The sequence below is a fragment of the Hyla sarda genome, chromosome 1, assembly GCF_029499605.1.
Source record: "Hyla sarda isolate aHylSar1 chromosome 1, aHylSar1.hap1, whole genome shotgun sequence".
Lineage (NCBI taxonomy): Eukaryota > Metazoa > Chordata > Amphibia > Anura > Hylidae > Hyla > Hyla sarda.
The window spans coordinates 246,692,227-246,706,617 of NC_079189.1; the positions used below are offsets into that span (position 1 = coordinate 246,692,227).

Sequence of the window (14,391 nt, forward strand, 5' to 3'; positions counted from 1 at the left end):
CTATACTGGCATATACTTCAGTGAGCGTAATGCAGTCTAGTGACTAGAGATGAGCGAACTTACAGTAAATTCGATTCGTCACGAACTTCTCGGCTCGGCGGTTGCTGACTTTTCCTGCATAAATTAGTTCAGCTTTCAGGTGCTCCGGTGGGCTGGAAAAGGTGGATACAGTCCTAGGAGACTCTTTCCTAGGACTGTATCCACCTTTTCCAGCCCACCGGAGCACCTGAAGGCTGAACTTATTTACGCAGCATAAGTCATCAACTGCCGAGCCGAGAAGTTCGTGACGAATCGAATTTACTGTAAGTTCGCTCATCTCTACTAGTGACCATAACACAGTGTTTCCAAACCAGAGTGCTTCCAGCTGTTGCAAAACTACAACTCCCACCATGCCCGGACAGCCTTTGGCTGTCCGGGCATGCTGGGAGTTGTAGTTTTTCAACAGCTGGAGGCACCCTAGTTGGGAACCATAGTCCTAACAAAGTTATTTGTTTTGTCGTACTTAAAAGTGTGGTAGCCTACATTTGAGGTATAGGTTGTTATACCTTTTAGGCAGAATGGCACTGTACAAATGTACTGGTAAAATATGAAGTAAATCCTCACAATAACAGCACCGAACCCTCCCGTGTGCTTGGCACGACTACCCGCCAATATGCCAGCGCACACCTCGGGCGTTTCTATACCGTACACCCCGGACGAGAAGCTACTACTCATTATTAACTAGAAGAACCCAAGAACCCGTGAACAATTCACAGCCGACCCCGCACCTTCAGTAAAGATGGCGCAAACAGTTTACTTCCGGTGTGTAGCCGTTCTCTTCCGGGCATGTGACCGGTAGACGAAAGTCTCGTGGTTAGCATGATCTCAGAGCAGAGTGGAGTGCTGGACGTCTCGCCCTGTGCTGTCCTTAACAGGTGAGTTCTCCGGTGTCACCTTTATGTCAGGTCGGTACCGGAGCTGAGGGTCCGAGCACAACACGGGACTGAAGAGAAGTGTCCATGACGTGATGTGGTGGCCCGGCTGATGCAAGCTGGACTTGGTTCTCTGACAGCATCACCTGACCCTGCACTTGTAATAATAAAGTGTACCTGTCATTTAAATAGAAGAAATAAATACTAAAAAGAATGACAAAGTGCAATTCCCATAGACTTTAACAGGGGAGTGGAATGCCCATAGAGAATAATGGAAATGTTATATTTGAATTAGAGACAAAACTATTTGACATATCTAATAAATCTTTATCAGACGAACTCTCTAAACTCAGTGACATTGTTTAATATTCAAATTAAGTAGAATTATCATTGTTTTCTGCAGAATGACAAGAGGGGATTACACAATGGAATGCCCATAGACTATAATGGGAAGTGAAATATGAGCTCATTTGCATGTAAATTAGTGTTATTCAGATAAGTAAACTTTACCACAGGTGTTCCCCAGGTAGAGTAGCACATTGTTAAATGAAAATTACCTGGGATTATAGCTGTTTTCTATGGACTAACAGGGAAATGGTAGAATGGAATGCCCATAGACTATAATGGGAAGCAGAATTTGATGTGGAGTCTGAACCACTTAACATATCAAATCATCAAACCATCAACTCCACATCAAATCATCAAACCATCAACATCCACATCAAATCATCAAATCAACTCCACATCAAATCATCAAACCATCAACTCCACATCAAATCATCAAACCATCAACATCCACATCAAACCATCAACATCCACATCAAACCATCAACATCCACATCAAACCATCAACTCCACATCAAATTTTGCTTCCCATTATAGTCTATGGACATTCCATTTTGCATTGACCTTTGCATACCATAATAATCAGATATAATCCCAGATAATTTCCATTGAACAATGTGCTACTCTACCTGGGGAACACTTGTGGATGAATTTCCTCAATAACACAGATTTATGTGCAAATGAGCTCATATTTTACTTCCCATTATAGTCTATGGGCATTTCATTTTGTCATCCCCCTTTGCCTACTATAAGAAACAGCTTTAATTTCAGATAATTTCAATTTTAAATATGCTACACTACCTGGGGAACACTTGTGGTAAAGCCTAATTTGATATGTTACATGGTTCAGACTCCACATCAAATTCTGCTTCCCATTAAAGTCTATGGGCATTCCATTCTACCATTTTCCTGTTATTCTATAGAAAACAGCTATAATCCCAGGTAATTTAAATTTTACAATGTGCTACTCTACCTGGGGAACACTTGTGGCAAGGCCGAATTTCCTAAATAACACAGATTTATGTGCAAATGAGCTCATATTTTACTTCCCATTATAGTCTATGGGCATTCCATTTTGTCATGACCCTTGTCATTTTATAGAAAACAATGATAATCCCTCTAAATCTCACTTTTAAATAATCCCACTGAGTATGTAGAGTATGCCCTCTAAACATTTATTTGATATGTTAAGTGGTTCAGACTCCACATCAAATTCTGCTTCCCATTATAGTCTATGGGCATTCCATTCTGCCATTTCCCTGTTATTCTATAGAACACAGCTATAATCCCAGGTAATTTTTATTTTACAATGTGCTACTCTACCTGGGGAACACTTGTGGCAATGTTGAATTTCCTAAATAACACAGATTTACATGCAAATGAGCTCATATTTTACTTCCCATTATAGTCTATGGGCATTCCATTGTGTAATACCACTTTGTCAATCTGCAGAAAATGAGATAATTCCACTCAATCTGACTATTAAATAATTCCATTTAGTTTGGAGAATATGTCTGATTAGTTTTTTATTAGATATATCAAATAGTTTTGTCTTTATTTCAAATATAACATTTCCACTGTTCTCTATGGGCATTCCACTCTGGCCCATTATTCTCTATGGGCATTCCACTCCCCTGTTAAAGTCTATGGGCATTCCACTTTGTCATTCCTTTTAGTATAGTTTGGACTGGATGGGGTCCCAGTTCTGAGACCCCCACTGAAGTGTGCAGTAGCACCTTCCCAGCTTGCAGTGGTCTCGGTCCTGGGTCCTCATAGACTTATAGTAAGAGATTTATCAAAACCTTTGCAGAGGAAAAGTTGCCCATAGCAACCAATCAGATTTCTTAATTCATTTTTAACAAGGCCTCTGCAAAATGAAAGAAGCGATCTGATTGGTTGCTATGGGCAACTGGGCATCTTTTCCTCTGCACAGGTATTGATAAATCTCCCCCATAATGTGGCTACAGGATGAGATTGCTGCCAGCTGGGAAGGAAACAAAAGAACACTTGTTTTAAAGGGGTACTCCGGCGCTAAGACATCTTATCCCCTATCCAAAGGATAGGGGATAAGATGCCTGATCGTGGGGGTCCCACCGCCGGGGACCCCTGTGATCTTGCACGCAGCACCCCGTTAGAATCAGTCCCCAGAGCACGTTCGCTCCGGGTCTGATTACTCACATAGGCTTGCATTGAGGGGGGGCGGGGCCGTGATGTCACAATGCTCCGGCCCCCGTGATCGCCAGTAATCAGACCTGGAGCAAACATACTCTGGGGATTGATTATAACGGGATGCTGCGTGCAAGATCACGGGGGTCTCCAGCAGCGGGACCCCCACGATCAGGCATCTTATCCCCTATCCTTTGGATAGGGGATAAGATGTCTTAGCGCCGGAGTACCCCTTAAATGATGGTTGAGGGTACCTGACTGAAGTCCCCCAACTGATCAAAAGTTTTTGTCAAAAGTTTTTTTTTAAGTGACAGGGACAGTCTCTTAGAATTTCTTGGTAAAGCCGTTTTCCCAATACTAAAAGTTATCCGCTAGTTACAGGATAAGGAATAGCAAGCTGATCAGTGGGGGCTCTGACTGCTGGGATCCCACTAATCCTGAGAAAGATAAACTGTCCCATTAAATGAATAGAGCTCGGTACAATTTCAGGTGCCCCATGAAGAATAGATTAAGCCCCGGCCGTTCATGCTTGTTGGCCTCCATTCATTCAAAGAAATGGCCCCAGCCATCAGACCCCTTCCAATCAGCTGGTTATCCACTAGGGATCGACCGATTATCGGTTTGGCCGATATTCACGATTTTGGACATTATCGGTATCGGCAATTACCTTGCCGATAATGCCCCGCCTCCCTGGCCAGAGACCGCCGCCGCTGCCCCATTGCCTCCCCCATCCCCGGTTTTATAATTACCTGTTCTTGGGGCCCGGGGTCCGCGCTACTACTGGCTCCTGCGGCGCGCTGCACAGCGCAATGACGAGTGACGTCCTCAACGCAACGTCACTGTCAGTGCGCACAGTGACAGCTCAGGACGCCGACGGAGCTGGAAGTAGCGCGGACCCCGGTAATTATAAAACTGGGGATGGAGGAGGCAATGGGGCAGCGGTGGTGGTTGGACTAGGGAGGACTCCAGGACAGGCAGAGGGAGAGAAGCGGCTGCGGTCTCTGGCACTGCAAAAGCCACAGCAGTTCACTGATTTAAAGCACCCGCTTTAAATCATTGATCTGCAGAGTCTTCTGCGGGGCCAGGGGGTTGGAAATAACCGATAACTTATACCGATATTCCGGTATAAGTTATCGGCTGTCAGCCTGAAAGGTCACAGATTATCAGTATCGACCCTAAAAAATCGATATCGGTCGATCCCTATTATCCTATTATGCCAGCCCTAGTCATCAGGATCCTGGGCATACCTTTTTTTTTTTTTTTTTTTTTTTTTAGTATCTCTATAGCACTCTCCAGCAGCAAGATATAAGCTTTTTTGATATTATGCAAATGAGGATGACAAACCCAGGGAGTGTTCAGCTATGTTCACATGTCGGAATGTCCACGCAGAAAATCTGTGGTGACATTCTAGAGACTTCAGGCGCCAGCACAATATGCCGGAGCTAGGACCGCACAGGAATGCACCGTCTCATAGACTGCTTAATTCTTTCTGCTGAGACGTAATTCAGAAAGAAACATCTGCCACGGAAATTCCGCTATGTGTACAACGCAGCAGAATCTCTGTAGAATTCCGCAAGGAAATTCCGTGGTGTGAACATAGCCATCTTCAGCACAGAAAGAGTCCGAGTAAGCCCAGCCCATGAGAGAGATTTATCAAAAACCTGAGCAAAGGAAAAAATGATTAGTTGCCCATAGCAACCAATCAGATTGCTTTATTTTTAATTTTTAAAAGGTCTCTGCAAAATTGAGGAAGCGTTCTAATTGGTTGCTATGGGTAAGTGGTCAACTTTTTCTCTGCACAGGCTTCAATAAATCTCCCCGCAAGTCCTTTTTATCAGGTAGCGGTCAGGCAAATGTGGTAGGTGAATGCCAGATGGCGGTAATAAAGAGGACATGGGCATCAGACATCTGTCGGAGACAAAAATGTGATGTCTCATTTCTCCAAAGCAACCAATCACAGCCCAGGTTTAATATTATCAGAGCAATCTAAGAATTGAAAGCTGAGCTGTGATTGGTTCCTGTGGAAAATTCCAACAGTTTTTGTTGATAATGATAAATCTGCATGACTATATTTAAAGGGGAACTTCAGTTCTATACTTCTTATGCCCTATTCGCAAAATAGGGGATAAGTGTCTGATCGCGGGGGTCTGACTGTGGGGACATGGAGGGGGCGTGTCGACCACTGCTCTGCGCATGAGGGGCGCCAGGCAGTGGATCAGACACTTGTGGCTAGGGGATAAATAGTTCAGTAGTGGAGTTCTCTTTTAAGGTATATTTACACTACCGTATTTCCGCTTGTGGAATTCTGATCGGAGATTCATCTGGCGGCTGCCACCAAAATCCTTTAGTGGTAGGACCATGCAGACCTGCACACCATGCTGTCCGTGTGTAATTCCACTAAATATATTCTAAGGGAGTATTTTCTCTGCTGCTGAAATTCTGTAGTGTGAACATACCTGTAATTTGTCATCACCTGATCTGTTTTCTGTCTGTGAATGTTGAAATCCTGACCTAATACTGTTACCTTTGTGTCCAACCTTCTTGAAGCTAAAATGTCTGTATAGGCTACACACACACATAGATATATGTATCATTGTGTCTTCCAGAACATTTAGAAACTGTTGCCTAGATTTATCAATGGTGGTCAACAGGCATATTTATCTCAATGGTTGTGTCTTAGCACATACTATTTAGTTTACATTTGTGACTTGTCTAACTTTTATATCCACTTAAAGTTGGTGTAAATTCTGTACCTAAATTTTGGTGCATCTTTGCGCAGTGACATGTAATCCCTCCATGTTAAGCCACACTTCATTTCAAGTGAAGCACAGAGTGCGTCTAACACATAATGGGCCTCATTTACTAAGCTGAAACCGACCAGTTTTAGTTGTTATTTTGGCGCCGACTGTCTGAGACATGTGTGCGCCAGAAAAATCCAACAAACCCAACATTGCACTGTGAAAAGCCAGAAAAGGGGCATGGTCTGTGTTGCAAAGGGGCGTGGTTGGCCCTAAAAAGGGGTGTGGTTTCACAACCCGACCTATTTACTATTGAATTCACAGCAAATCCTGTGTATAAATGTCTGGAAAATTCCACCTAGAAAAAACTGATTAGAAAATTTAAAGTAAATGAGACCCAACAGATGTGTTTTTGGGACACGTTGTGCCAAGATGCACCAAATTTGGTGCAATATATTCAAAATTTTAAAGAAAATGCTAATAAGTTTATCTCAACTTGGCAGCAGGTGTTATTATTTTACTGGTTTTCCCTGTAGGTGTTGTATACAGATGCACTATACTTACATCTGGTCATTCATTCATACAGGATTTATCTACCTTTCAGGTGACCCGCTGCAATTATTGTCCCAGGTCCATGTTGGACTGTGTTGAGCACTTAGAAAATTTCAGACAGAATGCTTCCCCAGGGTAGATTGCTGCTAGCTCGAGTGTCAGGCTACACGAAGCCTTTCTTTAGAGGCCGATTTCTGCTGGTCACTAATACAGTTAGCTGCGGAGCATTGCTGGGCATTGGTGATACTATCCAGCAGACTCGAGAGGTGAGAAGAAATGCGGATAAGCAGCGAGACTGGATCCGAACAGGTAAATGATCTGTCTTTATAACAGAGTAAAAAGGCATATGTGTCCAAACTGCATAAGGGATTTGGTAATACAGAACTGCTTAAACCCAGCATTGCCAATGCATGTACAGACTTCTCTGTATCTAAAGGTGCACCAGGTAGTTCACATGGTGAATTATGAAAAGGACTGGGAATACTTAGGATGGGGATGTTGTTTATTTTTTAGACAGGTCAATAGGGGTGTCTCATTGTCTAATGTATCTTTACAGTGAGCCATGAAGACTGTACTAGCACCAACATCTTACTTTGTTTGGTCCAGCCCAAGATTACTAGGAAGAACAGAGAAAGTGAGGACTAGCCACATGTAAGAACATTAGTTGTTAGATCTTTAGTTATTTAGTTGTAGTTCTATAAAATAGTACTTCTAGTAGTTTTCTATTGGATACTATAAGATCTGCATACTACGTCTTATAAGGTGTTGCCAACACATAAAGCTCTAGAGAATCACAAGGCTCTAATGTTGGTGCTGGAAAGAAAAGCTTTTATGTGAACACCTCATCATGGGTGGGCACAGTGGGTATTTTTATCTAAATCTGTACAGAGGAAAAAGTTGACCAATTGCCCATACCAACCAATCGATTTCTCTTTCAGTTTAAAATAGGGATCTGAAAAATAAAAGCAATGTGATTGGTTGCTATGGACAACTGATAAACAGGTTTGTGATTCTGCTTTCAGAGCTTTATTAGTTTCTCAAAGTCCTCATGTTTTAGTCAATGGCCACACTACTAATTTCAAGATATTTAAAGTGTAACTTTCCCTTAAAAAATTTTTTTTGACATGTAATAGAGACATGCCAGGAGTTTTCATCGGTCAAGGTCCCAGTGCTGAGACCCCCAATGATGAGGAGAACTAGTGGGGGTAAGCGCCAGACAAAGATTGATGAGAGCCAGCAAGTAAAGCGTGCTACTTGTTTGGAAGAAGTAGAAAGGTTGGATCCAGCTCCCAGAAAAAAATATCTATAACTTAACATTTATTAGAGACATCTAAAAACTGGTAGCCACCGCAGGGGCAAGTGACATGTCGCCCCTTAGACGAGTGAAACGCCGACGCGGTTCTAGCTAGTGCTCTTAGTCATGGCCATTTTGGCGGTGTTTCACTCGTCTTAAAGGGGTGACATGTCACTTGCCACTGCCGTGGCTACCAGTTTTTAGATGTCTCTAATAAATGTTAAGTTTTAGATATTTTTTTCTGGGAGCTGGATCCAACCTTTCTACTTCTTCCATTACCACGAGGAGAGGCGGCTCCTTCATCCGTGCTTCCAGCACCTATGCTGCGGTGTCTTCCTGTGAACATTACTGTGGTGAGCTGATCTTTCCCTTGTCGTGCTACTTGTTTTCCTGGTTGGTTGGGGTATCAGCACTGAGTCATTGACAGATCAAAACTTTTGGCATGTCATCAGTGTCACCTGCACTAACCTGTTATAGTGTAGGTGACACTTATGAAAATGGTCTTTACCTTTCTTTGTCCATTGGTCTTTAATGCAGTTTTTCTGTATATGCTAATAAGCTGGCTTGGTGCACATGGGGTGTTCCCAAGTGCACCCTGACGTCAAGCCTACTTCCTCCTATGTTCGGCCCACTTTATGAATCTCAAAGGAGGGAAAGGGAGAGATTCCATCCCAATTCCTCAAAAACAGTGACATTTTTCAGGTGGGTGAAAGGCTTTCTTTCTTTTTGGGAGAAAATCTCCAAGAACTCTTTAGTCCTAAATACCCCCAAAAAAACTGGTGCAGGATACAGCTTGCCCCCCCCCCCCTTTTTAAAAAAAAATGTCCTCACAAATCTTGGGTTAGGATCTACTAAAATTAGGAGTGGTCATCCTAGTCCCTCAAGAAGACTAACAGCAGGGCAATTATTCCTGACTCTTTATGGTTCCAAAGCCAAATGGGTCCTTCAGAATCATGATAAACCTAAAATACCTCAACAGCTTCATAGCCTATAAAAAAGAAAAACAATTTGGAAGGCCAAATCCCAAAGGGTGCCTGGATGGCAAGCTTCACAAAACATGCTTACTTCTATCTCCCCATACACATGTCCCATCACTTGGCATCATCCTGACATGTAAAGGTTTGGATCACAGCAAGGCCCTGAAACCTGCTGCAGTCATGAGTTATAACTGGGTGAAGCAATCTAGACGACGTGTCAGAAGTTTATGTAAATGACAGTAACGCTTTAACCCCTTAAGGACATTGGATGTAAATGTACGTCTTGATGCCCCAGTACTACGCGCACCAGTACATACATTTATGTCCTGTACATGAAGCTGTGCTCTCTTCATGCACTGCTATCAGCAGCCAGAGACCTGCTGGTAATTACAAAGTACAATTGATCACTCAAAAAAAGGTCTGAAGAAGGGAAAAATAAGAGTTATTGCTCTTGGAAAGCGAGAAAGAAAAAACAAAAATGCAACACTGAAATTGGCTGTGTCTTCAAGGCCAAAGTGGAGTTAATGCTGAAATTCTAATATTTGGTTGCTGTGGGTTATATAAAGGTTTTTGCAGCCTTTATTGAGAATGAATATGTTGTTTTTAAACCATTCTTTTCCATTGGGCATAGTAAATCAATAACAAAACAGGGTGCCTTTCACCTTTAGACAAGTCCGGTGTGCCTTGAAATTGTTGTTTTCTGACACATTGTGAACTTCAAAATCCCATTTATTACAATTTAACACATGGCAGCAGCTGCAAAGGACTATTACAGCTAAAATCATGATATATGTTTAAGGTGGACACTAAGTATAAGACAAAAACACCTCACCTATTTTGTTCTGTCCCATATAGTCCTGAGGGCAGATGGTGAACAGGGGACGTTCTCATAATGCCCTCTTGTGTCTCTGAGACTCTCTTCTTAGCATGGCAGAGTAGCTTTCTGATTTTAACTTTTTTTGTTACCACCGTGACCTAAACGCATGATAAACCTATATAATAAAGCCAGAAAGTTCAGCCTTTAGGAGCTGGTAAAATTAATAGCTGAATTAAAGATATTAGATGCTTTTAAATTTTCCTTCAGTGTCCGGTTCACACTGTATTTGCTGTGTAGGACTTCCATATACATACTGGATAATTCTCCTTATGTATACATACGTATATAGAACTTTTTTCTGTGGCAGTCAACTTTCATATACAGTGTGACCCTGCCAGGTCTCTGGTGCCAATCACTACCGCCTCCGTATCTGACGCTGTTCTATCTTCTATGTGACTCCTAATGGTACTTGATTCTCCCTACACTCGGTCTGGGAGGGAGGAGGGTGACTGGAAGCCACGATTTCTACTCCCCCTAGATTGGATAAACATGGGGCTGGTGTGTGGGCTACCAGGGACCTGAAAGGTTTTCCTTTAAAATATGGCTGGAGTGTGGAGTTTGATTAAAACATGACATTTCTGATTTTTCTGTCAGGTCGTATGTTTGCTATCGGTTGCTCAATGGGCCCCATGATGCATTTCTGGTACTCATGGCTGGATAGGACTTTTCCCGGCCGAGGGATCAAAATTGTTTTGCGAAAGGTTCTAATCGACCAGCTGGTGGCTTCCCCCTTTCTGGGAGTATGGTACTTCTTGGGTAAGCTTTTATTTTCTTGAGCCTTTATGTAAACAATGTAAAATGTGTTGTCACAGAGCTTCTTTGCATCCTGTTATGGCCCATAGCTACTTTAACTGTGGTGTAAAGGTTGAAGGGACCTTTAGGCTTCAGATAACCTTACAGTACAATAATAATAGAATAATTGCTGGGGTGTGCCCTCTTGGTGCCTCACTGGCTTACTCTTAGTGGTCAGCCCTGTAGAGGTTAAAGGTAATGTGTCATCAGAAAATGACCAATTGTTTTAATCAGGTTTTTATGTTAAATATTTTTAAGAATTTTTAGACTACCTATTTGTTTTTAGAATAAATGTGGCTTTTTTTAATCTCAATATCTAAACTCAATTTCTGTAGGAAATAATTCCTTTTTTTTTGCAGGAATGCATATTCTGCATTATCATCACAGGGCAGGATTACAGTGACCAAGATACAGTTAGATAGGTGAAACCTTTGTAGAAAATACATGATCCACCATTCACAATAGGTGATGGTCACAGCTCACCTCTTCCACCCTGCCCATTAAATTACTTCGGCACAGGACACCGTGCCTGCTATTATTATACTTTTTTACTTGGTCGGTAACCAGCCTTTTTATTATGATGATACAAAAAGGTGAATTTCATGGAGACAGTGTTGGATAATTTTTCTTATTCACGTGATTTCTCAGTCCTGAGAGCTTGTGGGAGGCCTGCTCAGTCTCTATTTTATTTGCTGTGTCTGGTAATGCCTTCCTTTTATTGATTGTCCTATATGGCTTATATATATTTATAAAATTAAATTAGGGCAGGTCCTAAGTCTCAATAAGTCCCAGTTTTATTGCCTCCACACTTCATATCTGATGTATACAGTAAACAATTTACATATCCGCCATTGTCTGTGTACAGGTATGGGCGTAATGGAAGGACAGACTCTGGATGACAGTTGGGCTGAATTTAAAGACAAATTCTGGGAGTTTTATAAGGTAAGGGTTGTGCTTCACGATCAATTTGTCATTTTATTGTTCTACACTAGTGATGAACTGTGTGATTTGTTTGTTTTTTAGGCTGACTGGATGGTGTGGCCCGCTGCACAAATGATCAACTTTTACTTTTTACCACCGAAGTATCGTGTCATTTATATCAATGTGATCACAGTAGGCTGGGACACCTACCTCTCATACCTCAAACATCGGGTGAGACTTTAACTTTTTTAATCAGAAAGTCATAAACTTAAGTCACACAAATATGTGGAACAGCTTTCCTATTCTAGTAAAGCAAAGATATTTCTGTAGAATTTCAAAAACAAATCCCCCAAGTTAATGTCTGTTTATAGGGAACAAAAGAAGGGGTGGGTGATGACTCCTCTATTCACTTTCCTACATGAATGGCAGCAAAAAGTGGCACTGCTGCTCCTGGTGCAGGATTATATTATGTGCTCAGGCTTTATAAATTATCATAATAGTTATTAACTTTTCTTTCACCTGGTTTTAGGAAGAAGAGCCTCAATCAAACATGGATACAGATAGTAGAAATGTGTGTGCATCCGACCCACACCCCAGTACTCCCTCACATTTGAAAAAGACCATAGATGAAAAAATTTGAATAAAAAACAAATGCCAATTTTTACATAGTTACTGTGCAATTCACAAAAGCTGTACTGTGTTGCCTTAAGACATTTCTTAAATGCTGTATTATGCTACTGAGATGAAGTGATTAATGTGAATGATAAACACATCTGTTAATGAACAAGACTGGTGGTATGAAGTGGAAGACCATTCAGTGCTGTCTAGTATTTTTGTTTTGATATTTAATTTGTGTATATTTTTATAAATTTTGTATATAATTAAATATAATTTATGAACATTAAGGGTCTATTCACACGTACAGTATTCTGCGCAGATTTGATGCGCAGGATTTTCTGCTGAAGATTTCAATGTAAACTGACTTAAAAATCCTGCGCATCAAATCTGCGCAGAATACTGTACGTGTGAATAGACCCTAAAGCTGAAAATAGTTGCCAAGTTAACAAATACTAAACAGAAAATGCAAATGTATAATATATTTTTGTTACTTATAGCAAGTGAATGACGGGAAAAAAATTCTTTCAACTGAAAATTGGTAAAATAACAAAATGGTCATTACTCACCTGTTAATCCCGATCAATGCTGGTCTTTGTTTACACCTCTCCTTACTTCACTTGGTGTTTGCAGCCAATCCTCATTATACCGTATACGTCCAGGCATCACTGCTGCAGCAGCCACATATGACACATCTCTTCTGCATCAGAGACTGATGGGGAGCCACAAAACCATCAGTGCTGCAGTGATGAATATATTGTTTTATTACATATTCATTTCACAGATACTTAACAGCTAAAAAAAAAAAAATGTAAATGCATTGCAGTCTCGTAGTTGGGCTTTTATTAAAGGCTATAGACGCCTTTTTAAAATCAGTTTTCAGTGTGATTCTTCACTATCTGACCTTTTGTCAGCCTGTGTGAGCTGTTCTTCAAGCATGGTTTCCTTTTCACTTTAGAGGACCTGTGACCTACCTTTAAAAAATAATTTTACTGTCATTAAATAGTTTAGGATGCCCTGATCACACACCTTTTTTACAGTATCTTAATACACTCTTCTGTTCCTAAGATATGAGTGTTTATGGTTTATCTGACAATTCAGGTAATCGGTTAGATGGGCGTCAATTTAATTTAAATAAGAGTGACTTGGCGAGATTACCTGATTACCAGATGGTGTAAATTGAAGGGTGTAATACACACCACCCATCACAAATTTGGAGGTTGGCCACAGGTCCTCTTTAAGCTGGTATGGAAGACTTACCGTAGTTCCCCCCCCCAATATCTCTGATACCTTAAGAGAAGGAATTCCATCTGATGGATTTCTTATCATTCACTGAGTATTATGAATATGCATTTCATGCAGTGTATATGGTACATGGGACCCTACCCTCAGTTTGCATTCTGGAAAAAATGATTATATAGCGTCCGTAGCCTATAAAACCCTCTTTCTTTCTTTTTAATGTTGTACCAGCGTGGTAAAATTCTGTTCACAACTGTGTAGACAATAGCAGTCCACTTGCGTGCTTTGTTGCGAGCGCAGAAGCCATTGATCTGTATGGTGTTTGCGTGTAAGATACAGACAATTCCAATTAGGTGGTAGTTTCTTGTCTGTTTCGAAAAGGCTTCTGAAATATGTTTACACCCTCCCTAGTAACTGCTTTTCTACTAAATTAATTTTTAGTCACATTTACAGAAATTTTCAAAAAGGTTAAACTGTAATCGTAATCCTTTTTATATCAATATAATTATAATCCAACAACCTAAATGTGTCATTGCGTGATTATTTCATATTCATTCCCATGCACTCAAGATGTCTGTACATGTTGTTGTATTTTCATTTTTTTGTTTCATTTCTTATTCCTCTTAGCAAACACATTTTCAGGACAGATGCTCCTAAGGGTGCATTCACACCACGTTTTTGCAATACAGTTTCCGTATCAGGTTTTTGATGAAAAACGGATTCCTCAAAACCTGACTGAACTGTATTAAAACGTGTGTACAAATTTTAACCCGTATACGGTTTGAAAAATGACGTCCGGTTGCATCAGTTTTAGTTTTTTTTATAGAATAAAACGTATACGTTTTTAACTTTTCACTCCGTTATGAATAAAGTTTCACTTTGCTTTGATTGAAATTCCAAGAAAAAAGAAACCGTGCAAAGTAAAAAAAAAACGCATGGTGCTAACCGGATTGAACTGTACGCA

The 14,391-nt window shown here is 40.9% G+C and overlaps 1 protein-coding gene across 1 annotated transcript; it reads left to right on the forward strand.

Annotated features, from left to right (window-relative positions):
- Positions 1-769: 769 nt before the first annotated feature.
- Positions 770-13,946, forward strand: LOC130367575 (mpv17-like protein 2). Its single transcript, XM_056570080.1, has 6 exons — positions 770-914; positions 6,765-7,021; positions 10,455-10,616; positions 11,518-11,594; positions 11,676-11,804; positions 12,103-13,946. The coding sequence occupies exons 2-6, from the start codon at positions 6,835-6,837 to the stop codon at positions 12,211-12,213; spliced, it is 666 nt and encodes a 221-aa protein (XP_056426055.1). The 5' UTR covers positions 770-914; positions 6,765-6,834; the 3' UTR covers positions 12,214-13,946.
- Positions 13,947-14,391: the final 445 nt, after the last annotated feature.

Excerpts from the sequence above, each read along its gene's own strand:
- LOC130367575 (XM_056570080.1), top strand. The coding sequence starts at position 6,835 with ATGCTTCCCCAGGGTAGATTGCTGCTAGCTCGAGTGTCAGGCTACACG. Across the intron at positions 7,022-10,454 it reads GCGAGACTGGATCCGAACAG|GTCGTATGTTTGCTATCGGT; the intron begins GTAAATGATCTG and ends TTTTTCTGTCAG. Across the intron at positions 10,617-11,517 it reads GGGAGTATGGTACTTCTTGG|GTATGGGCGTAATGGAAGGA; the intron begins GTAAGCTTTTAT and ends GTCTGTGTACAG.